Source organism: Bubalus bubalis, chromosome 16, assembly GCF_019923935.1.
Source record: "Bubalus bubalis isolate 160015118507 breed Murrah chromosome 16, NDDB_SH_1, whole genome shotgun sequence".
In the NCBI taxonomy this organism is placed as follows: Eukaryota; Metazoa; Chordata; class Mammalia; order Artiodactyla; family Bovidae; genus Bubalus; species Bubalus bubalis.
Genome location: NC_059172.1, coordinates 42,079,917 through 42,106,865, shown reverse-complemented (window position 1 = coordinate 42,106,865; position 26,949 = coordinate 42,079,917). Strand labels below are relative to the sequence as shown.

The 26,949-nt window shown below is 36.6% G+C and overlaps 1 protein-coding gene across 1 annotated transcript; it reads left to right on the top strand.

Annotated features, from left to right (window-relative positions):
- Nucleotides 1–233: 233 nt before the first annotated feature.
- TMEM41B (transmembrane protein 41B) lies at nucleotides 234–26,949 on the top strand. The gene is made up of 7 exons (XM_006051586.4): nucleotides 234–570; nucleotides 12,841–12,958; nucleotides 15,054–15,182; nucleotides 21,683–21,776; nucleotides 22,411–22,515; nucleotides 23,644–23,782; nucleotides 25,318–26,949. Exons 1-7 carry the CDS (start codon nucleotides 450–452, stop codon nucleotides 25,485–25,487), a joined length of 876 nt encoding a protein of 291 aa, XP_006051648.1. The 5' UTR covers nucleotides 234–449; the 3' UTR covers nucleotides 25,488–26,949.

Below are 26,949 nucleotides of genomic sequence, written 5' to 3'. Positions count from 1 at the left end.
CAACTAATTACTCCTGGCCACTTCCGGCTGCCGGGACAAAGGGATTTAAGTGTCTGGGACGCACTTCCGGATATTTAGAGATGCGCGTTACAAGCCTAAGCCCGTGAGTCACACCGGCTGATGCCGGTGCCATAACTGCGCATGCTCCGCGCAGTTACGCAACCGGGTAGGGCAGCAAATGGGGTGGGCGGGGACCCTGACTTGTCTCGCGGTTACAGGGCGGGAGCGAGCGCGCGAGCCTTGGGGGCGGTGCGGGGCGGAGCCTAGCCCGAGTAGGCGCTGCGGATCTCAGCTTCGCGTCACTGCTCGCGGAGCTGAGGTCGTCTCAGGTGAGGTGGTCGACCCGGAAGTGGCTGTGCTGTAGCCCCTGGGTGTTTTACGGATCCTGCAGCGGAGTTGTTAAGGGGGAGCGGCCTCACCCTGCTTCCTCCACCTACCCTGAAACAACCATGACGAAAGGCAGAGCGGTCGAAAGATCGCAAACGGAGGCACTCCATTCAACCCCTCCGGGGAACAAGGCAACGGGAACGCGGGGTCCTTCGACGCCGAGCAGCAGAGACCACCTGAAAGGTGAGTAGACCTGGGAACCAGCGCGGGGCCTGGCCCAGAGGCGGAGGTGTGCCGGGAGGGGTTTCGGAGGAGAAAGGACCCCAGCGGGTACCGGGGACTTGCGGGTGAAAAGGGGGCATCCAGGACCGGGAGCAGAGATATTGGAAGACCTCGGTTACGGCCACTGTCCACCTTGTGCCCACTGTCCATAAGGCCAGACACCTAAATGGGGTGCGTTCCTAAATGTTGTGTTTTTTTTGTTTTTTTTTTCAGTTTAATTCAACTAAAAAAAGGAATGAAACGCTGGCTTGTTGATGCTCAGGGAGATTGTAATGTTGATAATATTAAAGCCAGGCAGAACTGGAAGGAACGTTAGCATTCGTGGGTTTATTTTTTACAGATGAGGAAACTGAGGTCCAGAGTGGATATATAACTTACACAAAGTCACAGAGCCAGATTAGTGAAGTAGTGGCTAAAAGCAAGGAGTTAACTATTAATACGTCCAGATGCCACTTCCAGGTGGCAAGAACACTTGAGTTTGAGTCCCTCCTCTACCACTTATGACTTTGGACTTGTTATCCTTTAAAAGTTCAGTATCTGAACTGCACAGTGGGGGATGATGACAATAGTAATAATAACACAGAGAGTTGGTGCGTGGATTAAAGAGAATAATTCATATAAAGGATTTAAAGTGATGTTTGGCTTAGTTGAAGTGAAGGCTGAATAAATGTTAGCAATTACTATTATAGCTGAGATCTCTTATCCTTAAGGTTTTTTTTTGCACTACTCCATCTTGGAATTTCTCAGGGCTTTAAATATTATTTTAAGGAAAAAAGTATAACCAAAAACTAAATACTTTGATGCCATCTGAGCTAGAATTTTTAGCAGTTGAAGTGATTAAACTCTTTAAATGCTTTTAAAGCCCATTAACTTGGAATTGTTGTTGTATAGTTGCTAAGTGGTGTCTGACTGTTTGGCAGCCCCATGGACTGTAGCTCACCAGGTTCCTCTGTCCAGTAAACTTGGAGTGATTGTAGCAAATGGTTGTCTCCATTTAGTTGTTAGTTTAGTTGTCTCAATTAAGTTGTCTACAGCTCACACTCATGTGTTCCACCACCAGTGATGGGTAAAGAGAGGATCTTTTAAGAGTGTCAGATCCCATGGACTGAGGAGCCTGGTAGGCTGCAGTCCATGGGGTCGCTGAGGGTCGGACACGTCTGAGCGACTTCACTTTCACTTTTCACTTTCATGCATTGGAGAAGGAAATGGCAATCCACTCCAGTGTTCTTGCCTGGAGAATCCCAGGGATGGGGGGTACTGGTGGGCTGCTGTTTTGGGGGTCACACAGAGTCGGGCGTGACTGAAGTGACTTAGCAGCAGCAGCAGCAACAACATTGTTAACTATAGTCAACAATAAAGTATTGCACACTTTAATGGAGATAATGTTTAACATTCAGCTGAATTTTTTTGAATCAAATTTAAAATATATGAAAAATTTAGAAAGTGTCTTGCAGAAAATGGTATTTCACTTTAAAATATTTTAAGATGCCTCCAGTCTGATTTGGGTCTTTCAGCTTAATGTATTTGGATATTTTTCCACCTCATAGACATAGAGCCAAATAACTTCAAAAACCCAGAAATGAATTGTTGTCAAAGTATAAATACACTATAAATGACAGGAATCTTTTGAAAATGCTGTGATTCAGAGTGACAGTAATCCAAGGGTTTTTTGAAAAAGTATTTACCAGATAAGTCATCCCTAAAGATTATCATTTGGTTTGGAATAGCAATCAATTGCTTTATTACTTTTTTTTTTTTTAACTTAAAGCTGTTCGGAAAATAAAAAATAAGACCTTGAAACCTCCAGAGAGCTTTTACAATTGTTTATCTTATTTTACCATTAGAAAAACACATCCACCACAGTTATTTTTGTGATGCTGTCAAGAAACTACAAATCTGCAGGAAGACAGAGGGTAGAGATGTGAAGGTATGCCTTCATAGAGAAGTAGGGTTTGGATTAGTAGACCCGAGAGGGATTCTGGGCAGAGGAGACATTAGGCTTGAAAGTTAGTGTGAACCATTCATGTGTGTTTATAAAGAGATAAAATTGTCAGGAGTGGACTAGTTCTGTTGGGTGGTAGTTAGAGATAATGTTGGCCATGGTCAAAATGATGTTAGTATAAAGGGCTTTAAGACCTAGGCAAAGGATGTTTTTTTGATCTATCTGCTTATTAATGGTTCTCAGGTTTTTCTTTTCCTCTGCCTCTCTATCTCTTTTTAATTGGTGTTAGGAATTCTGTCTTTGTGTATAAGATTTTGTGGACCCCTTACATGATAGGGTGTAAGTTCCTTGCTGGTGGTAATTAGCTGGGCTTCCCTTGTATCTCAGCTGGTAAAGAATTTGCCTGCAATACAGGAAACCCTGGTTCGATTCCTGTGTTGGGAAGATCCCCTGGAGAAGGGATAGACAACCCATTCCAGTATTCTTGGGCTTCCCTGGTGGATCAGATGGTAAAGAATCTGCCTACAATGTGGGAGATGTGGGTTTGATCCCTGGGTCAGGAAGATCCCTGGATGAGGGCATGGCTAATTAGCTGGTGATGTGATGTCAGTAGTATCCACTTAGCAACTGATTTGCCAAGTTATTATGAAAAATTTTTGTTAATTGTAGGTGGTAACTTGGTATTCAGAAAGGAAAAGTTTTGGAGGAAGAAAATGCAGTAACTCTTGAATACATAGTAATTGAATATTTCTATAAATTCCATGACACTTTAAATAAGTTTGTGTTTTTGTTAACTGATACATCTACATAACTTTGACGAATAGTAGTTGTCATTGTGTGTATGTTTAAAATATTTTAGGGACTTCTCTGGTGGTCCAGTGGTTATGACTCTGCCCTCCCAATTCAGGGGGCACAGGTTCCATTCCTTGTCAGGGAACTAGGTCCCACATGCCACAACTAAGACCTGGAGCAGCCAAATTAAAAAAGAAATATTTTACACCTCACATGCAGTATTTGGTACATTTAGTGGATTCCTCACCTTGACTTGGGCTTCCCTTGTGGCTCAGCTGGTAAAAGAATCCACCTGCAATGCGGGAGACCTGAGTTCGGTCTCTGGATTGGGAAGATCCCCTGGAGGAGGGAAAGGCTACCCACTCCAGTATTCTGGCCTGGAGAATTCCATGGACTATATAGTCCATGGTGTCACAAAGAGTCTGACAGGACTGAGTGACTTTCACTTTCACCTTGACTGACATTTGAGTCTTATACACTGAAGACCACTGTGAGGATTTGAGCAGGGCAGTAAAACTGAAAGTCTAATTCTTGCATGATAAGAAAAGGTGGGACACAAGAGGTAATAATACTTAAGAGGCTCTTGACCTACTCTTTGTGCAAGAATACCTGGACCAGGTAGGTGTTTTATTTTCTTTTGTTTGTCCTGACTGATCTTTTTGCTAGCAAATCATCGAAGTTCCCCATTTTGATATAAGAGAACTCCTAAGGCCACATTTTTCAATATATAGGTCATCCGCTTGTAAGCAGTGTGAAATGAATTTGATAGGTAATCATGAGCCATTAAAAAAATTGAAGGAAAAATAGAGTTCTTTGTATGTAGTAGGGGTAAGTATTCTTTTAATTTTATTTTTCAGTCATCTAGTTTTGTGTGTATCAGATCATGGTATAAAATACATTGCTTATTGTGGAATGCAGCCAAAAATGTTTGAGAAACACTAAAAACTTCTTTTAGAAACACTAAAAGAAGTTGATTTTACTGCTCTTTTATTTTTTTTTTTTTTTTTACTGCTTTTAGAAGACAGTATTGTTTGAACTTGGATAATAAAATCCTTCTCAGATGCCTGAACTTAGGTTCAACAAATATCCTTTGGGCATCTGGTGTGAGCTAAGTACTAGCTTAGAGGAAGAAGAAGGAAGCTCTGATTACTGATAATTGGGAACTAAGAGTAAAATTGGCAACTGGACATCAACCAAGGTATATTAATATGATGTGCTGATGTCAGACTCAACCCAAATATTATATATCAGGATTCTTTTGCTTATAATCAGTAGAGTACACAATTGAAACCTTTGCTGAAAGGAAGTTTATTGGTTCATATAACTAAAAAATAGAGAGATTAAGTGGGATTCACTGGCTTTAGTCTGGAACCAGTGGCTCAGTAGTATCATCAGGATCAGATTTCTTTCATATCTTGTTTTGCTTGCTTGATATCAGCTTTACTTAAGGTTGATTTCTCTTGAAGGTCCAGGTAAAGCTAAATGCTTCCTTGATAATTTTGAGCCTATTTTTCCTAGTATTACCAATAAAAGTCTAGTCACTCCGATTAGATTGCCTCAGATAAAATGCTTGTCCCTGAGCCTATCACTGTTGTCAGAGGGTAAGAATAACTTAATCGGCTCAGCCTGATGTGTATTCAGTACCTAAACAAGGAAGTAGGAATGAGGCTAAATCAGTTCTCCCAAAGACATGGATCTCTGTGATAGGTCACTCATGATTTTTCTATATTTGTGCTCAGCCATCGTGGTATGGGAGTGAAAAAAGTGAGCTTGAAACACTGATTTCAGGTTAGATTAGCTATAAGGAAAGGTAAGGATTCTAAATCAAAGGTGTTGGATACACAGGCTGGGCATAGAAGGAAGAGAAGCGAGGAGCCCAACAGAAGGGAGAAAATAGAGGTGTTAAGCTCATGAAAGAACAGAGGTGATCAAAGAATGGCATGTTGAAGCTTAAAATGTTGAAGGTAGAGCAGTCTCAGGTGGTGTGAGAACTTTATCTCTGGAAGTGGGTGGCTAAAGTTGAATAGAAATGAAAGTCTTAAGAATTTTGAGGCTGAGTAAATCTTCTAAATGGAGGTATCTTTTAGGATTATGAAGTTTACTTGAAGCTTGGTCTTAGTCTTTGCTGAATAGGGTGATAGCTTATGGTGAACGGTGTCCTGTTCGTGATCTCCGAAGAAGGTTTAACTTGGGGACCAGGGACCAGTCTTGATCACTCAAGAGCTTTTGTGTAGCAGAGTTTTATTAAAGTATAAAAAGGGACAGAGAAATCTTCTGACATAGACATCAGAAGGGGGACGGAGAGTGCTACCCCCCACCCCACCTCCACCCCGCTAGTTTTAGCAAGCTGTTTTATGTCTGTTAGAAAGCTATTAATCAGGTAAGACCCTGATGCTGGGAAAGACTGAGGGCAGGAGGAGAAGGGGACAACAGAGGATGAGGTGGTTGGATGGTATCATGGACTCGATGGACATGGGTTTGGGTGGACTCTGGGGGTTGGTGATGGACAGGGAGGCCTGGCGTGCTGCAGTTCATGGGGTCGCAAAGAGTTGGACACGACTGAGCGACTGAACTGAACTGAATCAGGTAAGAGAGACCTGAGGGAGTTTCACCAGGCCCCTCTCCCATAATATGCATTTTTGAGATAGGATGGCGCGAGGTGTGTCATCCCCCAGCTGTAAAACAATTGATATGAATACTGGTTTGTTGAGCTATTACCAGCCCAAGGTTTGAGAAAAGGAGATCAAGTTAGTCTTAGGTGGGACCATTTTGAAGAAAGGCAAATTCCAAAGCAAATACATAGTTTCATTAACATAGCTTAAGAAAAACATATCCGTGGAGAGTGTTTCCTCCTGCTGGTTAAGGGAGAGAGAAAAAAAAAGTCTGACACTTGCAGTCTATTTCCTCCTTTTGGAGACCCCTTGCCTTCCTGCCTGTTATCCTCTTAAGGGGAAGTGCCTGAAAGTGGTTGATGATCGTGAATGAGCATTGTGGGTTGAATGGTAGCAGATGTGCAGGGCACAAACATCAGAGAATGAGCTTTCATACAAAACTAGGTGGTGCTATTTCTTCACCTACCTGCAAACATGCTTTCTCTTTGTATTTTATAAAAAAAAGTTATTTTAGTTTAAATTTATACTAGATGAAACTACCATTTTTGATTATTAATACATAATTTTAAAGAATTTTAAGCTCTTGAAATAAAATTTACTTCCAGAAGTGTTATAATAGATTCTTGTAACCTTAAAAATCTTTTGTTGGAGTCCCTGTAAATTGTGTCTTCAGGAGAGATGGGTCTTTTGCTTCCTCCATGGTAGGATCATGTAGGTCTAGAAAACACTGAATGTAGAGAACTAGAGTACTAGAAGAGCAGTAGAGTGATTCCTGAGATCTTGTAGATATAATACTTTTTGCTCTTCAAAAAGTATTGATATGAAAGTAATGAGAAATAGAGAGCTACTACAGGGGCATTAAGGTTAAGTTTTGGTTTTTCAGGATGAATAGATGCATATTTGAAGTTAGAGAAAAGTTGCTTGTTAGTAGGAAGAGTTGAAGATACTCAGTGAAGAGTTAGTTCTGAGAGCAAGATCTGGAAGGAAGTGTGCTGGCATTTAATGGAAGATAAGGGGAAAGAGTCCAGGGAAGATAATTCAAGAATAGATCTTGAGATGGAGATTGGTAAGCTGTGGAGGCAGCCTCGCTGGTTGAGAATAGGAGAAAGTAGAATTAAAGGCTTGAAGAGACTTGAAGTAGTCTTTTTGGAGGGTACTGTAAAATCATTATTGTTTACCAATGATAACCTTAATTGAAGATAGAAAAGCTTGAAGCCTATGAACTTGTCGGCCAAGAGAACACAGTCATCTTTCTCTCGCAGTACCTTTGGCCTGGGAGGAGGTTGGCAAACAGATAATGGGATAATTGAGAATGGGAATTGGTATAGTGGAAGATTTGGAGGTTAATGAATGTATAGAGCACTGTTGTCGGAAGCTCTAGATGCTAAATAACATGTGTCTAATGCAACCAGAAAGAAGAGGCATTATAATTATGTATGCTACACATTTAGATGTTGAATCATCATTAAAACAAGGTTTATGACTCTTGTTTTTTGACTGTGCCACAAGGCTTGTGGGATCAGACCCAGGCCCCCGGCCGTGAAAGTGCGGAGTCCTAACCACTGGATTGCCAGGGAATTCCCAAGTTTATAACTTTAATCTAGGTTCAGAACTAAATGAATTGCATGCTAGCTTCTGGATTTATTAGAACTGTACTCAGAATTATTGAATTGTAATAGGCAACATTCTCTACTTGCAAGTTTTGTGTGAAAGAATGGAGAGCTTTAAAGTTGACTGTCACTTAGTTTTATTGCATTATCAACTGTTTTCTTGTGTTTACGTTGTGTTGAGTACAATGCTTGAAAAAGCATTTCATTATAGAGAGTGAAAAAATAGATATCGAGTTAAACCTGGAGGTTAATTTTGTTCAACAAATGTCTTACATATTTCATCATCCAACTGTAAGGCAACAAGTAGCAATCAGAGAAATCTGTACTGAAGGAAGACTCAGGATAGTATTCTGTTTTTGTTGTTCAGTTGTTAAGTCCTTCCCAACTATTTGCCACCCCATGGACCACAGCTCGACAGGCTCCCGTCCTATCTCCTGGAGTTGGCTCAGATTCATGTCCATTGAGTTGGTGATGCATCTAACCATCTCATCGTCTGGCACCCCCTTCTGCTTTTGCCTTCAATCTTTCCCAGCATCAGGGTCTTTTCTAGTGAAATCAGGAGGCCAGAGTGGTCTGTAGTCCACTTAAAAGTCTCACACCTTTCTCCCTTCAGATCCCTTACCTAAGACTGGTGGATTAATGATGGGGAGAAAAATATTATACTTAAATTTTAGAGTTACTGTGCAAAATGTCTTGTGTAATTTAAGGAGGACTGTCACCTATTGGAGGAGAAGGCAATGGCACCCCACTCCAGTACTCTTGCCTGGAAAATCCCATGGACAGAGGAGCCTGGTAGGCTGCGGTCCATGGGGTCACTGAGAGTCAGACATGACTGAGCGACTTCACTTTCACCTTTCACTTTTCATGCATTGGAGAAGGAAATGGCAACCCACTCCAGTGTTCTTGCCTGGAGAATCCCAGGGACGGGGGAGCCTGGTGGGCTGCCGTCTATGGGGTCGCACAGAGTTGGACACGACTGAGGCGACTTAGCAGCAGCAGTCACCTATTGGATTCTTTAAATATACTTTTAGCTCCAGGACAGGTTAGAGGAGTGTAAACTTATCTTTTTTTCAACTAAATTTCCACCTGGTCTGTGAATCTTGCCTTCCTCCAGCCCAGTAATCTTGCTTTCCTATAATCTCAAACCCCATTTGTCCTATTCCTTGGGAATCTAGCTAATGGTGTTACCAGCTTCTTAGCATAGATTGACCAAACATTTTGTACAATACAAATGCTCAGCAGATAGTCCTATGCAGCTCTACCTTTGTGTGCCTTCCTTGCATAATAGAGATCCTGAAGAGATGTTCCCAGAAAGGAGGGGAAATCAGCCATTTCGTCTTAGCTGTGATGCTTGTGTCCACAAGTATCTATAGGATGAAAAACAAAACAGAAACTAATGGTTTTAAAGATTTTAAAAGATGCCCATAATATTAAAATATTATATCAGTCCTTTCTGTACTCTAGACCTGATTCTAGCAGGAAAGTAAGTGAAAAGTGAGGGCTGGGGCAAGTTAATTTCCTATCTTTAAGAAGTAATCGGACTCTGGAAAAATTATACAGACCGTTTATGTTATCATGTCTTTGCTTTGATGTCAGCCTATGTCCCCAAACTCAGTACCTATATATTACCCTTTTTTTTTTAGTAGAGTACTTCTTTATTTTATAAGTAAGAAAGAAACTAACCATTTTAGCCTTAAGAGTAGTCTATATTTCAATAGGATTCCTACTTAGAAACTAAAACTACATTTTTCATATAATTGGTTTTAGTGCACTGATAGTTTTGTAACTTTTGGCTAATTACTCTTTTTCCTTTTAGATTGAGTAGATCTGATTTATTAGGAATCCTCAAGGTGTGCATTGAACTAGGTATCATAATCAGGGCAAAAAAGTAATAGGAAACTACTTGTTTGTTATCATAAGATTCTGAAGAGACCTTTTCACTTTTGACCCACCTCGGATGTTTAAAGTCTTTTTTTAATTCTCTGTGTCGCAACAAAGCATGCATATAAATATGTAAGTGGGTTGATGAACTGGAGTATTAAGAGGAAGGCATGACTGTTTTATTTACTGCTTCCCAGGTAGATCAAACAGTAAAGAATCTGCCTGCCATGTGGGAGACCTGGGTTCGATCCCTGGGTCAGGAAGATCCCCTGGAGAAGGGCATGTCAACCCACTCCAGTATTCTTGCCTGGAGAGTCCCAGGCACATAGGAGTCAGTCCATGGCATCGCAAAGAGTTGGACATGACTGAGCGACTAACACACACATGCACGTGACTGCTTTATTACTCCATTCAAGACATCTTTTGTATTGTTTTATCATCCCTTTCTTTCCTGCAATAAATTTTATAAGTGTGATGTGAACAGATAAGTTTCTATCTGTGACTTGGTTTTTGAAGTAAAGTCCTTTTTGAGATTAAGATGAAGCAAAGTTAAAATGATAGGGCCTAGTTGGAAGGTTGGGCTGATTAGTGATACATTTAGACTATAGAAAATTAGAAAAGATTTTAAAAAAAAATTAACTTTAGTGTCCACATACTAGAACTCAGTAAACCTAATATTGTCTTTTAGAAAGCATACTTTAATGAACCAATAAGAATAATTTATATTTAGTATATTAAAGCACTAACCTAAGCAGTTCATTTCAGCAGAAATTATGAGTTGCTTATAAATGGCTATTAAAGTGCTTTGGGAATATATTTAATACTTCACACTATCTCATTGTTTAAGACTTTTTAAAAATAGTGCAGTCTCCTCTGGGCCTCCATTACTTAGCAAAAAATAGGAAGGATGGGTCAGATTTTTGCTTCTTTAATATACCATCACCTGGGCATTTTATTAGAATACAGCTTCTAATTTAGTAGGTCTGGGATGTTAGCCTGAGAATCTATATTTCTAACAAACTCATTGATAGTGCTTAGTCATGTAGTTCATAAAACACATGGAATAGCAAGAGACTAGATGGTTTTCTATTGCTCTATGTTTAACATTGAGTGTATTAAAATTCTAATAATTCAGATGTAACGTATATAAAAACTGCCATAATGAGCTAAGGGATAAACTGAGCATAAAAAGTTAAAACTTTTTCCTTTCAAAGGAACAGGAGTCAGTTTAGACCAACAGAAATAAAAAGCAAGGTTGTTCTCTAAGAATATGAGACAGTCACTCTGGTATCCAGGAGCAAAAAATGAATTCTCACCAGGCTTCAAGGGAAATGAAAAGTTAGAAATCGATAAGAAGGTTAGCTTCCTCTCATGTCTCTACTGTCTGGGTTTCCATTTGAACCTGTCCTCTTGGATTTTCTGGTACACATCTTTGGCTTGCCATGTCTTTTGACTGTGTCCTTTTGCTGTTTGACATTTTGGCCTCAAGATCTACCACACCTTGACAATAGTATATCTCTTTTTCTTAGTTCATATTCTCAAGAGAAAATGTGGTCAGCCAATAATGAATTGTTTCTCTTGGGTTGGCCAAAAAGTTTGTTTGGGTTTCTCCATACCACCTTAAGAAAAACCCAAATGACATTTTGGCCATCCCGATACTTGGGTCAGGTGTCCAGCCATGGGCCAGTCAGCCTTGTGTGTTGGGCGGGTAAAGTGTTGGCATCAGTGGTAATAGGGCCATTGAGATTAGCCCCTTTGAAGAGTTGGGGAGACTTGAGGAAGATGCTAGGCCTCAGAGAAGGGAGCATTAGTGGAGTAGGCAGTGACACCTGATGCACCTTTATAAATGTTGCTAACCCTTATGGCAGAAAGTGAAGAAGAACTAAAAAGCCTCTTGATGAAAGTGAAAGAGGAGAGTGAAAAAGTTGGCTTAAAGCTCAACATTCAGAAAACTAAGATCATGCCATCCGGTCCCATCACTTCGTGGCAAATAGATGGGAAACAGTGGAAACAGTGGCTGACTTTATTTTTCTGGGCTCCAAAATCACTGCAGATGGTGACTGCAGTCATGAAATTAAAAGACGCTTACTCCTTGGAAGGAAAGTTATGACCACCCTAGATAGTATATTAAAAAGCAGAGACATTATTTTGTCGACAAAGTTCCATCTAGTCAAGGCTATGGTTTTTCCTGTGGTCATGAATGGATGTGAGAGTTGGACTGTGAAGAAGGCTGAGCGCCGAAGAATTGATGCTTTTGAACTGTGGTGTTGGAGAAGACTCTTGAGAGTCCCTTGGACTGCAAGGAGATCCAACCAGTCCATCCTAAAGGAAATCGGTCCTGAATATTCATTGGAAGGACTGATGCTGAAGCTGAAACTCCAATACTTTGGCCACGTGATGTGAAGAGCTGAATCATTTGTAAATATCCTGATGCTGGGAAGGATTGAGGGCAGGAGGAGAAGAGGACAACAGAGGATAGATGGCTGGATGGCATCACTGACTCGATGGACATAAGTCTGAGTGAACTCTGGGAGTTGGTGATGGACAGGGAGGCCTGGCGTGCTGCGCGATTCATGGGGTCGCAAAGAGTCGGACACGACTAGGCGACTGAACTGAACTGAATTATAGTGTACATGTTTGTCTCTTAGTCTCCTGAATGTCATCAGTATATACATGGGATTATGATAAATGTAGGTAATACAAATTGAGCCACCCTCTCCTGCCTCTTCCCCAGTGATGACTATAAGGTATTCCCGCCTCCTCACTATTGATTGCTTGCAGTAAAAACACCCTGCTCATTCTGCTTGCAGTATCCTGGCTCTCATTTCTATGGTCATCTTCCATAAGATTTTTTTTTTTAAGATAACACTAAGATTACCTTATTGGAGAACACAAACATATTCTCCCATTCTTGGAGTCACAGAGTCACCCAAAATATCTAGGCTTCAGCTCTGTTCTGAAGCCCTTGATATAAACAGAAAGTGTAACATTCACCAGTTGCGTTAGTCAGTCTCCAGGTTCTTTCTTATGAGAGTTGAAGTAACTGCCGCATTAGCTCATTTTTCCTATGAAGCCATTCTGCCTATGCTGTTAGCTCCCGATGTAGATTTACAGCAATGCCCTTTTTTCCCCTTTAGCTTATCCACAAATCAGTGCTACAAATTCTGCTATTCTGTTTTTTCATGCTTTTAAAATGCATATATCAGTGAGAAGAACTATAGCCAGTTCATAAAACATCAAATATGGTAGTACTTAAAATTTTATGTTACAGTGTTGTGGGCAAAAGTGTGAACAGTTTCTCAGGAGGAAAATCTTTCAGGAAATTATTTACTGGCTTGGAATACTCTCTTCCTTTATATTTATCTTAATTACAACTTTTTTTTTCCCCTTTCAGAGAAAGCCTGTGCAGAAGCTGGCTCAGCAAGAATGTCACTTCTTATATTGGTGTCCATTTTCTTGTCTGCAGCTTTTGTTATGTTTTTGGTATATAAAAATTTTCCTCAGCTTAGTGAGTAAGTATACTAAAAAAAATATATAGAAAATGTCTAAGGCATTAAAGTGGATTAAAAGTTTAACTAATTTTAAGCAACATAACTGTCATGATTGTATATCAGCTCTCATGGTTTGTAGCAAGTTCATATTGACACTGTCTTTAAATACTTCTTTCCAAATATGTCTCTTGATTTTCTGCGCCTGGTTTTTCTAGCTCTTCTCCTCTAAGGCATCTTTCTAATGGCTTTCAAGCAATTTTGGAAAATAAACTACATTAATTTATTGCATTTTATTTTTTTTAATGCTAGTAGTGACCAAGTAAATTTATCTTGCAGTCTAGAATAGAAACTGACCTGCAGTTTGAGAAATACTAATGTTCTTTTTCTCTGCTTTTTCCATTTTTCCACTCTTGTTTTCTCCCTTCCTACTTTTCCTTGTGGCAGTTTCTGTCTGCCTCTGTCCAGTCCATTTACTTCCTTCCCGCGTCTCTGTCTACTGGCTCTTTTTCTGTTCCCTGTTATATAGAAATGATAAGGCTTGAATAAGTACTTTTTGCTGTGAAATGCACCCTGTAAAAAGACTTGTCTATTAGTATAGAGCCACAGTTCCTTAGCAAAAACCTTGGGAGTGAGATGTATTTCAGAATTTAGAGCTTTTCTATTTTGGAAAGATAGCATGGAATAAATCCTGTATATTATGAAGTATCTCCAGCAGGGTCTGGGGCAGTACCCCATAATAAAATACATAGAAAAACTTGTATCATAAAAGACTATAAATAACTTTATATACATGTGGATCAATTTTTGCTGACAAACTACAAAGAACTTTTGGTTTTCAGTGCTTTTTGAATTTCAGGTAAAAGATTATAGACCTGAGGCATATTTTATGAGGGTGAAATATCTCTGGGTTATTTAACCACAGTAATAACACCCTTGGGTAATCATAGATTATGTGAGAGACTACTAAAATGTAAATAGTTAGACTTTCAACCAGGGCCAGCTTGGTGTGGTAATAGATAACTGTGAGATGTGATTTCAAGGTATCAGTAAGTTCCTGTTTCCTCTTAATTTCTTTCATTAACACTTCCTTTTTATTTGAAATTGTATAGTTGAACATGTTTATTTTTAATACTTTAAATTTCTTACATGAATGAAAAGGCCTTTGGGAGGATAGCATGTCATTTCATTAATACTAGTGTCGTTCAGTTTTAGATCCTTTCTCATTTTTATCAAAGGAGTAAGAAATAAAGAACTGACTGAAAGAGGGAAAGAATATAGAGTGTAATTTAAGATTGTTTGCTTCCAATCTGCTCTAAGAATTATAACACTTATATAATAATGTGCTTTTATAGATCTTCTGTATTCTGCTTATTATTTCTGTGTGTGTAATATGTATGAGATGTATGCATCTCCTCATAAAGTTTAGCTTTTAAACTTATAGAGAAAAACCCTTTTTAGTTTACCTGCTATTTTTATAGAACTTTTAAGAGCTTTCTATCATTGTTCCGCAAGATGAAATTTTTTCATGTAAAAAATGGGCACAATATATGTTAAACACTAAGGTGATTATTTGGGGCTTTTATAAATAGAACATTCAGTTCCAAACAAGGCACCAAATATAAAGTAAAATTAATAGAAAGTAACAAGTGTTTAAGTTTTTATCTGAACTTTAAGCTGGGATACTTGAAGAAAAGATATGAACTGTAAATTCATTGAAATTTATATTTAATTTTGGTTGTAATTAATTATTTACTGTAGCTTATCATGAGAATTACCCAAAATAATGTTTAGTATGTTTTAAATATGCTAACATCAGTGGTTCATTTCTTAGTTCAAAATTTACTCCAGTGTTTGAGCAAATGCTTTTAACTTTTAATTTGGGTCATCCTGAATTTTCATATGAATTATATGTCTCATAAAACTATATTAAAGCATTAAAAGGCAAATGATATATAGAGTTTGAAGTTAAATTTTGTGAATTTATACTTAGCGTATTACAGATCGAGGCATCAAAATCATTTTGGATAAAACTTCATGTTTTGAACTTGACTTTGATATGAATTATCTTGGCAAATTTCTATTTAAAATTTTTTTCACTTTAATTTTATTTCTTTAGAGAAGAAAGAATGAATATGAAGGTTCCCAGAGATATGGATGATGCCAAGGCTCTAGGAAAAGTTTTATCCAAATATAAGGACACCTTTTATGTACAAGTACTTGTAGCTTATTTTGCTACATATATTTTGTATCCTTTTAACTAAAAAATGTTTTTTAGTTTTGTTTAAGAAAAAGGTTTTGAAAGATCTGCTGTTCAGTTATATATAACTTTTTCCTTTTAAAAATTGCTAACTCAGTATAACATTAAAATATTGAAAAATGAGAATGAAAAAATTCTCATTTTAATCCTGTCTGTTCAACTCAGTTGTCATTTCTGAATATTTACCTGTTTTTCTGTTTTCTGCTTATTTCACTTATCATAAACTTTTTTCTTTCCTTTGTATTATTTAAGATAGTTACTTTATTTAGGATTATTAGTTAATCGATGGTGTAATTTAAATAATAATTTTGAATTAATAGTTACCATACCATAATTTTTAAAAATTCTCTTAGATTTGTAGTTATAGTTTGTATTTAATTTTTTGCTTTTGTAGATACTATGCTATGAATCTTTTGTTCATGATTTTTTTCTTAATGGTTCTCTTTGTAAAAAAATCCTAACAGGATAATTAGTCATGTAAAAGATATGATTTTTTTTTTTTTTACAGTTCTCAGTATGTATTCCTTTGTTTTATATAGAAATATATGTTATAATTTAACTAGGCAGGAAAAGAGCTTTATTCTTTCTACATATTTTCAAACTACCTGTGCAACTGGTGATTAACCTTCCAATTTGTGGATGTTAGTTTCTAACTTTTGTATCTTTTATTCTAGTCCTGTGTGTTTTTCATATCTTCTTGGGTAATGAAAGACATTAACTCTTGATGTTTGCTTTCCATTTCATCGCTTATTTGTGAAAACCAGAGTGTTAGGCTTGTAGGTTATTTTACACTTATAAACTTTAGCCATAAAATTAAATATTTTCCCCAAAGAAGAAACAAATTTGATTCATCCCTTTCATTTGGAAGGTTTTTGTGAACAAGACATACAGTTTCTATTTACTTTGGAAAAGCATCTTTTCTGTCCAGTTTGCCCCCTAGCTTTGGGAAGGATTCATGGCTGAAGGATAAAAGGGTTTCCCACTCATATGGCAAATCAGCCAGTTAGCATAAGTGAATCTTGATCATCTATGGGAGAACAAATGTTACAGCCTAGTTGTCTTTAATATTCATATGCAAATTAGTAGGAAAGAATAAAGTGCCTTGTAGAAAGTGAATTGAAAGTATAGGAATAGGTTTGTTACTATAAATACATTTGATAAAAATAAATCATTGGTTAATATTGTCAGTTCAGGTTTGATAGCATATGGTTAACTATTTGCTTAATAATTAATTGTAATGGTTCTGCATTGTTTTAGATTTTTTTATAGGATAATGTGTTAATTCCATATTTTCTTATAATTTTCTATTTATTTTACACCTTTGAATCATAAGCTCTGGGTGTTAAAAAGAAACTTTTTAAAATTCAGTGTACAGGAGAAGACTTATCTTAGGGTATATAAGGCATATAATTAATAGTACAGTGCTGATTAGTAGAAGTATAATGTGACCCACATGCAGTTTTAAAATTTTTTAGTTAGTGCATTAGAAAAAGTAACAATTTTTAAAAATATTTATTATAATGATATTGGCATATTCTTCTTTTTTTTTGGCCAGACAGCATTTGGGAATCTTAGTTTCCCAACCAGGGATTGAATCTGTGTCCCCTGCATTGGAAGCACAGTGTCTTAATCAATGGACCCCCAGAGAAGTCCCCAATAAAATAATCTTAATATATTTTATTTGAACTGAAATGTCAAAAATATCATTTCAAAATGTAACCACATAAAAATTATTAATATTTCACATTTTTTTTGGTACCAAGTCTTTGAAATGTGTATATTTCACGCTCATAACACGTCTCAGTTCAGACCAGGCACACTTTAGTGTCTCATCTTCACAGCACATTTGCCTGGTAGCCGTTGTATTCAGCAGTGCAGTACTGGTTCTTTCATTGGTATTACCTAATTCAAACTCATATATCTGTTACTTTTTATGTTATAATCACTAATTTTAACTTAGATTTCATCCATTTAGCCAGTTTTTTTTTTTTAAGTACTAATTATATACTAAGTACAGTCTAGTTTAAGTGTTCAAAAGCAAAAACAACTGTTTCCATCTGGAATAATGAGAATTATGGGTAGAGATATAGTACAGTCATTCTAGACACAGCAAGTGTAGAGCAGGGCTTATAAGCACAGGGCATGGTAAGGAAGTGATCAGTAGTCCAGTTTTGTTGGTGTATAGGAAGTGAGAAGAGGAGGATTTGAGAAATAAGTTTAGAAAGATAGGCTGGACGTTGCACTCAGATTGTAGAGGACTTTGAGTACTAGGCTAAGGAATTTAGAATAGTATTTGGTATTGGATAGTCATTGAGGACTTTTGAGCTGTGGATAACAATAGAAAGGATAACTTTAAAAACTAATAAAAATGTTTACCTATGGGGGGAGAGAGATGAAACAGTGATGGAAGTGGAACTTCCTCAAGTGTACTTCATTGTGTAAAGTTGACTTTAGAACCAAGTAAATAATTTCACAGAGGTATAAAACCAACTAAATCAAAATGAAAAAAGAAACAAAGATCTTTAAAATCTAAAGTACCCTCACACCCATTAAGATGGCTACTAATCAAAAAAATAAGCAAAAATCCCAGAAAGTCACAAGTGTTGGTGAGGATGTGAAGAAATTGAAACCCCTGTGCACTGTTGATGGGAGTGTAAAACAGTGTGGCTACTATGAAAAACAATATGATGTTACCTCAAAAAATTAAAAACAAGATTCAGCAGTCCCATTTCTGAGTATATACCTGAAAAATTGAAAGCAGGGTCTCAAGAGATATTTGTATACTCATGTTCATAGCAGCATTATTCATAATAGCCAAAAAATGGAAGTGACTCAAGTGTCCTTTAACCAATGAATGGATAAACAAAGTTTGCTATGTACATGAATGGAATATTATCAGCTTTAAAAGGAAGGAAATTTTGAAACATGTTACAACATAGATGAACTTTAAGGATATTATGCTGAGTGAAATAAACCAGTCACAAAGACATGCTGTATGATTCCTCTCACATAAAAAGTGGGCTTCCCTGGTGGCTCAGATGGTAAAGAATCCACCTACAGTGTGGGAGACCTGGGTTCAATCCCTGGGTTGGGAAGATCCCCTGGAGGAGGGCATGGCAACCCACTCCAGTATCCTTGCTTGGAGAATCCCCATGGACAGAGGATCCTGGCGGGCTGCAGTCCATGGGGTTGGAAAGAGTTGGACACGACTGAGTGACTAGGCACACGCATAAGAGTAGCCCAATTCATAGGGACTGAAAGTGAACGGATGGTTGTCAGGGGGGTGGGGGAGGAAGGAATGGGTTCTGGAGATTGCTTTCACAACAGTGTGAAAGTACTTAATGCTACTGAACCATACATTAAAAATGGTTAAGATGGTAAATTTTATGTTCAGTATATTTTAACAAAACAAAAAAAAATAATCTAAAGCAAAATGAAATAAATTTAACAATATATTGAGTTGATATGGATTTGGCTATCAAGAGGAATTATTTATATCCTTGAAAAAACTAATTTGGTTATGTGTCCCTTCTGGGATAAATCTTAAGGACAAAAAAAAATTTGAAAGAAATCTTAAACTCTTTTCAGTTGTATTGTTCTGAAATTTTAAAATATGTAATACTAATGGTTTCCTGCATTGCAGGTGAATTCTTTAGTGTCTGAGCCACCAGGAAAGCCCATATATGCACACATACATATATATGTGTATATATATGTTAATATGTAAGGAAATAGCTAATTTTGCTATGGTTTTAAGAACCAAGATTTTTCAGTGTTAGAGAAAAAAATACACAATCTATACAGAGCTGGGAAATTAAAGTCAAATTATATCCCTGTGCACAGAAAATGGCTTTGTTACTACAAGATAAATGACAGAGGAACAATATATATAAATCTATGTTTGTACAGCCGCTTCACTTTACTGTGCAGCAGGGACTAATGCAGATTGTAAATGAACCGCATGCCTGCATGCTCAGTTGCTTAGTCGTGTCCAGCTCTTTGAGACCCCATGGACTGTAACCTGTCAGGCTCCCCTGTCCATTGGATGTCCAAGCAAGAATACTGCAGTGGGTTGCCACTTCCTCCTCCAGTGGATCTTACAGACCCAAGGATCAAACCCATGTTTCCTGCATTGGCATGCAGATTTTTTACTACTGAGCCACCGGGGAAGTCCCTGTAAATCAGGTGTATGCCAACAAAGATTAATCTTAAAAAATGACAAAGGAACATATTAAACCACCCTAAGGAATACAATAGGCAAAATTCAAAAAGTGGTAAATTCTACAAATGACCTGCTGCTGCTGCTGCTGCTGCTGCTGCTGCTGCTAAGTCACGTCAGTCGTGTCTGACTCTGTGCGACCCCATAGACAGCAGCCCACCAGGCTCCCCCGTCCCTGGGATTCCTCAGGCAAGAACACTGGAGTGGGTTGCCATTTCCTTCGCCAAGGCATGAAGGTGATAAGTGAAAGTGAAGTCGCTCAGTTGTGTCCGACTATTCGCGACCCCATGGACTGCAGCCTACCAGGCTCCTCCGTCCATGGGAGTTTCCAGGCAAGAGTACTGGAGTGGGTTGCCAGTGCCTTCTCCACAAATGACCTAATTACTTCAATAAGTAAATTGCAAGGGGAAAAAAATCTGTATTTATTTGCTAATAGTGAGCAAATACCATGTTTGGACCCCTTTCATTCCTGATTTGAACAAACCAACTGTCAAAAAAAAAAAGGCATGTGGGAATTGTGAACACACTAAATAGCTACTTAGACCAATTGGAAGTTATAGTTAATTTCTGACAATGTTATTATAGTTGTGTTAAGAAAAGAAATCCTTGTCTTTTAAAGGTATTAAAGTAGTTGTAATGGTATGTCTGGGATTTGCTTCAATCTAATTGCATGTAAGGGATACAGAGAAAGCAAGATTGGTTGTATGTTAATTGTTAAAACTGTGTATGGGTATATAGTACTAGTTTCTCATCTTTCATATGTGTTTGAGACTTTTCATTAAAAGATTCTAAAGAGCCCTGAAATAAATAAGTGTAATTTTAAACTTTTTAGTGGAGGTATCTAATAGACAGCTGGGAAATTTGAGAGTGGTAAGAGAATTCAAAATTATAGATTCATATGACCATATACTTGAAGCCCTGTGTGCGTCCATATACGTGGAAGTAACTGAATTTATCAAAAGTGAGAGGAGATTGACTTAACAATCTCCAGATTTGAGGGTAAGGAGAAGAAAAAAGCTAGAGAAGGAATGATCTGTAATATCGAAAAATACAGTTCACTGGAGGTGAGTTTCACATTAAAGGATATCTAATCTTACGCTGCTGCTGCTGCTAAGTCGCTTCAGTCGTGTCTGACTCTGTGCGACCCCATAGACGGCAGCCCACCAGGCCCCCTGCCGCCCCCGTCCCTGGGATTTTCCAGGCAAGAGTACTGGAGTGGGGTGCCATTGCCTTCTCCGAATCTTATGCAGGAATTACTAAAAAATTCTTACTAAGAAAAAGTCATTACTTTCAGCCAGAAGGAGGTTTCAGTAGAGTGGCGGATGAAAGCCAGGTGGCAAGGGACATGGAGAGAATCTAAGGCAGTGAAGATGAGAGAGGCAATAGCTGGATAGGATACCTTGCTCAAGGAAAAAGCCCAGGTTTTCTTTAGTTTGTAGGCATCTGAATAGTTTTATGCAGGAGGAATCTGTCAAAGAGCAAGAAGTTAAAGAACCCAGGAAGAAGGAGATTGAAACAAAAGTAAGAGTAAAGTGCAAACTAGAGGGAACAAACAGGTTGAGTGAAGATACAAATTTTAAAGTATAGAGATGTTGAAGGAATTCACTCTTTCTGACTTATAAGTAAATCATGTTATGGTTGATGCAGAGGTACAGGCTCAAACTAGGAACCAGAGAAGTAGAAAAAAGATCTAATTTGAAAATAAGACTTGTTTGTAACTTGACTATCTTTTGTGACCTTTGTCCTTTTTTTAATGAGTAGTAAGTTGAGGTAAATGTCCACACATTGAATTAGGCATAGTAAATCTTCTATGTACCTGTGTGTCTACAGAAATCATGTTTCCTAAAAGTATTTGAGAGTAAAAAATCCAATGTATTTAGAGAAGTATATTATTTACAAGGTTACTGAAGACCTTTTCTGTTCTCTTCTTCTTTTTTTCTGTGTCCCTGTTCCCCTAAAGTGCCTAGTTCTTCTCTGTCCGGTACACATTCGGCATTTGTCTTGGTTTTCTCTAAGTAACGCACTCTAATTAGCATTGATTTCTGATAATGTTAGTAAATTGTAAGCTTCAAGTTACAGGTATTACAACTGAGTAATCATGTGTTTTTTAAACTTTGGGTGTAATTTCACTTAATTTTTTAATATTGAAATATGGATATAATCTTATTAACATATAACTTCTGCATTGATGCTTTTTTTCTGGATTGTTGGTTTTGTGGTTGAAAAATCCATTTAATTATGTTTTAATCCTTAACTTAGAAGTTAACAGCTTGCAAACATTTGCTATTCCGGGCTCTATATTTCTCAGTATACTCTCAGGGTTTCTTTATCCCTTTCCACTAGCCTTATTTCTTGTTTGTTTGGTAAGTATTTAAAATGAAATTGGGAGGCTAGAAAAAAATAACTTTAAATAGAATGATGGAATGATGATGGCATTCTAGTCTCTGGAAGCATAAACTTAATTAGTTTTAAGAGCTGTTTAATGTTAAAGTAATAATTGTCCCTCCATAAGGAGATGTTATAGTTTGTCTCTTTTCTAGAACAGGGATATCACAGACTTAATTGCATTTATAGGCTCTGTTCTAGCCTTTGCTTCCAGTACTGTTTTGTAATTCAAACAGTCCAAGAATGTTGTTGGTGGGCACAAGGAGTTAAGTCCCAAGGCTGGGGGTGGTGTTTTCAAGCATAGCAATTGAAAACATATTGGCTGTTGAGGTTTTATTCATAGGCTAATGGCTAACGTGAACTATTTGGATATAGTCTCTCAGTTTAATCACAAGTTCCAGTTTGTTTTAGCTGGTCTCATTTTAGTTATAATTTGGTGAGAGAAAGCACTGGATTAGATGGGTTCTTGCTCTCTGCATTAGAGGTGTTATGCAAAGTAACCTCCCTGTACCCCAAAAGAAAGAAACTAGTTGAGTTTTGCCTTAGAGGAATATATCCATGTGAGTAAGATGGAAAAGTACAAAATGCTTATGAGTTTTTGTTATTTTCTAGTGTTCTGGACTCGGTGCCTCATTCTGCTATATGCTCTCCTATTTAGTTGGGAGGCCAGTTGTATATAAATACCTAACGGAGAAAGCAGTAAAATGGTCACAGCAGGTAAACATGTATTTTTAAATTATTTGATGTAATTCTTTGGCTACTTGGGAGGTCAGTGTATAATATCTACATAAATGAACTCAGACTCAGGGCTTTGATAAAAATAATCTTTTGTCCAAAATAAAATTAAGTGGTAGGCAAATAATGAATGTTAAGAATTTCAAATATGAAGTTTTTGTGTCTATAACAGTAAATTCTGTATTGCTAGTAAGTTTAGTCAGAGCAGAAAAATCCAAGGGTCAATGTAAAGGCATCCATGTATTTAAACACCTCACTTGTGTTGATGCAGGATGCTGTCAGTGGGTCTCTGAAAAGCTTGGATCAGCCAACTCCTTTAATGCATTTCATTAGTGGGAAGAACTGTTATCTTCTGTTAGGATCTCTGCAAAGACTACCACTGATAAATATTGATATAAACACTACTACACAGGAAAGTCTAACATAGTCTTTCTAAGAAAAAAGCAGAAGAAACATTATTAAATCAGAGAAATTTTAGATATTTACCCCTTTGTTTTATAGGTTAAGAAATTAAGAGAAATTAAGCATTTTGCCCCAAATCAAAATCATTATTTATATAGCAAGATCTAGGAAGTATAAACTGCATTCAGTGCCTTTATTTAATCAGCTGAATGTTTCCATTTGCTTATTTAATCTCATTTATCAATGATGAATGTGAAGTAAATTGTAATAACAAAGATTATCTGAAATTTTTTTAAAAAGTGGAGGCTAGGTTTATTGATGTACTATACTAGCCCTTCCTTTATAGGAAGTTAAAGGCATTAAAAAGTTGACCATTGGATATCTTATATATAGTTATAAATTTAATTTTGCCTTTTTAGGTTTAAAATGTTGAGCCATATTATCTAGGCTGATGTAGAACCGTCTTTAATAGTGTAACATTATGCTGTAAGCACAATCATAAAAACTTTCATCTGATGTTATTTAGCTCTGATAATGAACATTTGTTGACTAGTTCATTGTCATTTCCAAATTCCTTTTTTGATAATTTCTATTGGGTAAATGCTGAGCTATCAGGGATGAGAATTTGAAATAAGGTATTTTATAATAAGCAATTTATTTTCAGGATTGGCTTTGTCTTCATCCTGATTTGTTTCTTTCTTGTCACAGGTTGAACGTCACAGAGAACATCTCATTAACTACATTATATTTTTGAGAATAACACCATTTCTGCCTAATTGGTTTATTAATATTACATCTCCTGTGATAAATGTGCCCTTGAAAGTTTTCTTTATTGGCACTTTTCTAGGTAAGGCCAAGGCCTCTCGTTCTTCTGATCCCATAAGTGTAATATTATTTTATAAAATCCAAAAGTACCCCACTAAGATTTTTTTCCCACTTTTATGGAGAACCTGCTAAGACTTTTATCTTTGTCTATGAATTCACGCACGTTACAGAACTCATTGTGTACATGTCTAGCCGTGTCCAACTGGGGTAGGTTTATATAACTGGTGGTCACAGAGCCCGGTCTATGTAAATTGATGTTCAGAAATGTTTGTTGGATTGGGTTGATTTAAATCTTTTTTGTTACTTTTTAAAAATAAGAGCACTGTCTGCTGGATATTCTTTTAGTCATACAGAATTATGCAGGACTTCTTAACTCCATTCTCTCCCTCAGTGGAGAGGAAAAAAAATGAAAGTGCCTCTTTTGAGTACTTTCTCCTTTGTCTTCTAATCAGGTACTTAAATAATGAACTTTAATTTTCAATAAAGAATTGATCCTTTCTTTTTATTGACATAGTACTCATTATGGGCATTACCAAAAGTATAAGGGAAATAAGGATCAACAAAAAGATTCTTGCTTTCGAGGAGCTAACACCTAGTTTTGAAATTAATCAGTGGACGTAAAGATTCATTTATATATTTTGTGAATTCTGGTAGTTCTTTTACTAAGAATATTCTGTGTTTCTTTTAAAGTTAAGTTGAATTGTTTAGATATCAACAAAATGAGCAGATTCCTCAAGTGTTGAGTGTGTATTACATTAAACCTTTAAGTTAATACTTAATTTTTTTGCTACCTTTAGAAGAATTCATAGACAAAGCTGAAAGTCTTAGGTTCTCCATAAAAGTGGCAAAAATATCTTAGTGGGGGTACTTTTGGATTTTGTAAAATAATATTACATTTATGGGATCAGAAGAGAGAGTTTTTGTACTGTCTCTCTATTTTACAGATGAAATACCTAGAGATAAAATTAACTTCAGCTTTGGCTAAAGTAATTTTTCCAGTTCTGATTTTTAATAAAATACGGTTGTTTCACTATTCTTTTGTATAAAGTGCCCTTTTTAATCATATATTTTGAGTATCTTTTTATTTCTGAGTATCTCCTACCACTCATTTTTATTTTAAATGTACTCTATCAAGAGTGAATGAAAACTTACTCAATCTTATTTTCAACAATGGAGGTTTTTTCCCAGATTTTTAAAATATAATTCTTAGATGAACATCCTTGAGACCAAATCTTTGCTTATATACATTAGTATATAAACTTATATATAGTTGAAATTGGCGAATCATAGCACATTCTTTTTTTAAGGCTGTTGATAAATTTTGTAAAATTATTTTCTGGAAACTTTCCTTGGGTTTTTTAATTCAATATCCTTAAGAGGTGATTATGAAAAATTGAATTCTTTATATGGAAATAAACTTGAGGGGCTTTAAATTAAATTAAAAGTTAAAAAAATGTAAGTCACTGTATTCTTACAAGAAATTTTATACACACAGAATTTTAATTTTTAACAAGAATTGATTGTTTTTCTAATGTATGTTTTTACTTTTAATTTTAGGTGTTGCACCTCCCTCTTTTGTAGCAATTAAGGCAGGAACAACACTATACCAGCTTACAACAGCAGGGGAAGCTGTTTCCTGGAACTCAGTATTTGTTCTGATGATTTTGGCTCTACTTTCTATTCTGCCAGCCATCTTCCAGAAAAAACTAAAGCAGAAATTTGAGTGAATAATCCTCTGGGTTTTAATTTAACCATCATCATCATCATCATCTGAGGACTGGCAGGTTTATGTGTTACAATCACCTCTTCAGTAATTGGAACAGGAGTTTGTAAAATAAAATATCAGATGGTTAAAATAATGCATTAAAGTGGCAAAGGAGAGAAGAAAGTAAAAGTGGAAATTGGTATACCATAGAAAGTGCTGTCAGTAGTTATGATAGACATCTCCTAAATTACTGTTCCAAGACTATAGGTATTAAACATAGCAGGATGGTAGGAAATTCTTGACCCAGCTGATTAATTCAGTTTAATATATTTCATGAGCTTGCCATAAATAGTTAAGGGTGACTCGATAATTTATCTGTTCAGTACTATAGCTAAAATAGGAAAAGCAAATACAAAGTTCAAAAACAAAGATATAGTATTGCTATTCTGACTAATGTCAAGCTCTTTTTTGAGAGCATAAACTTGAAAACTAAAGCTCAAAAGAGATTTACATTTTCTTCTTCTTTTTACCTTTGAGACGATAGACTTGTTTAGAAGTTGCATCTTCAGTGGACTACTGAATTTGGAAAAGATATCAAGTTATGTCTATTTGGTGAACTTTATTTTTATCTTCTGTTCTAGATTATCATGGATTAGTCTGAAATTTAAAATTCTGACCAGTCTATTTTCATCTTTTTTTGTCCAGTTTTCAAAATATTTACACTGTGCATATACAAAATTCCAATTACATAATAATTGTATCATATTGGTGTTGATAATTTATATTCAGATAATATTTTATTACATAGTTCCCCTTTACTGTCTCAAGAGGGGATCAAAAAAGCAAACATTCAAAGTATGCAGTTTTTAGATGTTAGATTAATTATATTACTTAATATTTTGAAACAGAAGCAGTGACAGCATAACACTTAAGTAGTTGAACATAGTTTATTTGTTCCAATGACTGTAACATTTATCACATTTATTTATTAATCTGGTCATTTAAGTATGTATTATGTAATTATCCTTTTTATGCATGATACATAAGAATGCCTTGTTTCATTTCTCTATTGATGGCTTTATTGTTTGGGGCTGCTTTTGATTAATGCAGTTTCCCTATTGAGGGTTTTTACTTTTTATATCTCAAAGTAAAATTAAATTCTCATATGGTAACTACTATATTTAAATAGTCCTGGAAAACCCAACAGCTTTTTGCTACTTGCTTAATGGTAACACCCTCGATTCCTCGATTCTAAGACGTGAAGTATTCGGTCAGTTTTGCCTTCACCCAAGACTGTCATGTTGAAAAGTACTTTAGCTGTGGAAGAAATCCTTGTATGTTTTTATTGTGACAGGTATGATCAGCCTCAAAGCCTGTTTCTACTGTATAATGTGGACTGATTATTTTTTCTATCACAGTATTAACAAATGGATTTATTGTAAATACAAAGAAAATATATTCATTAATATACTATTCTTATGTCA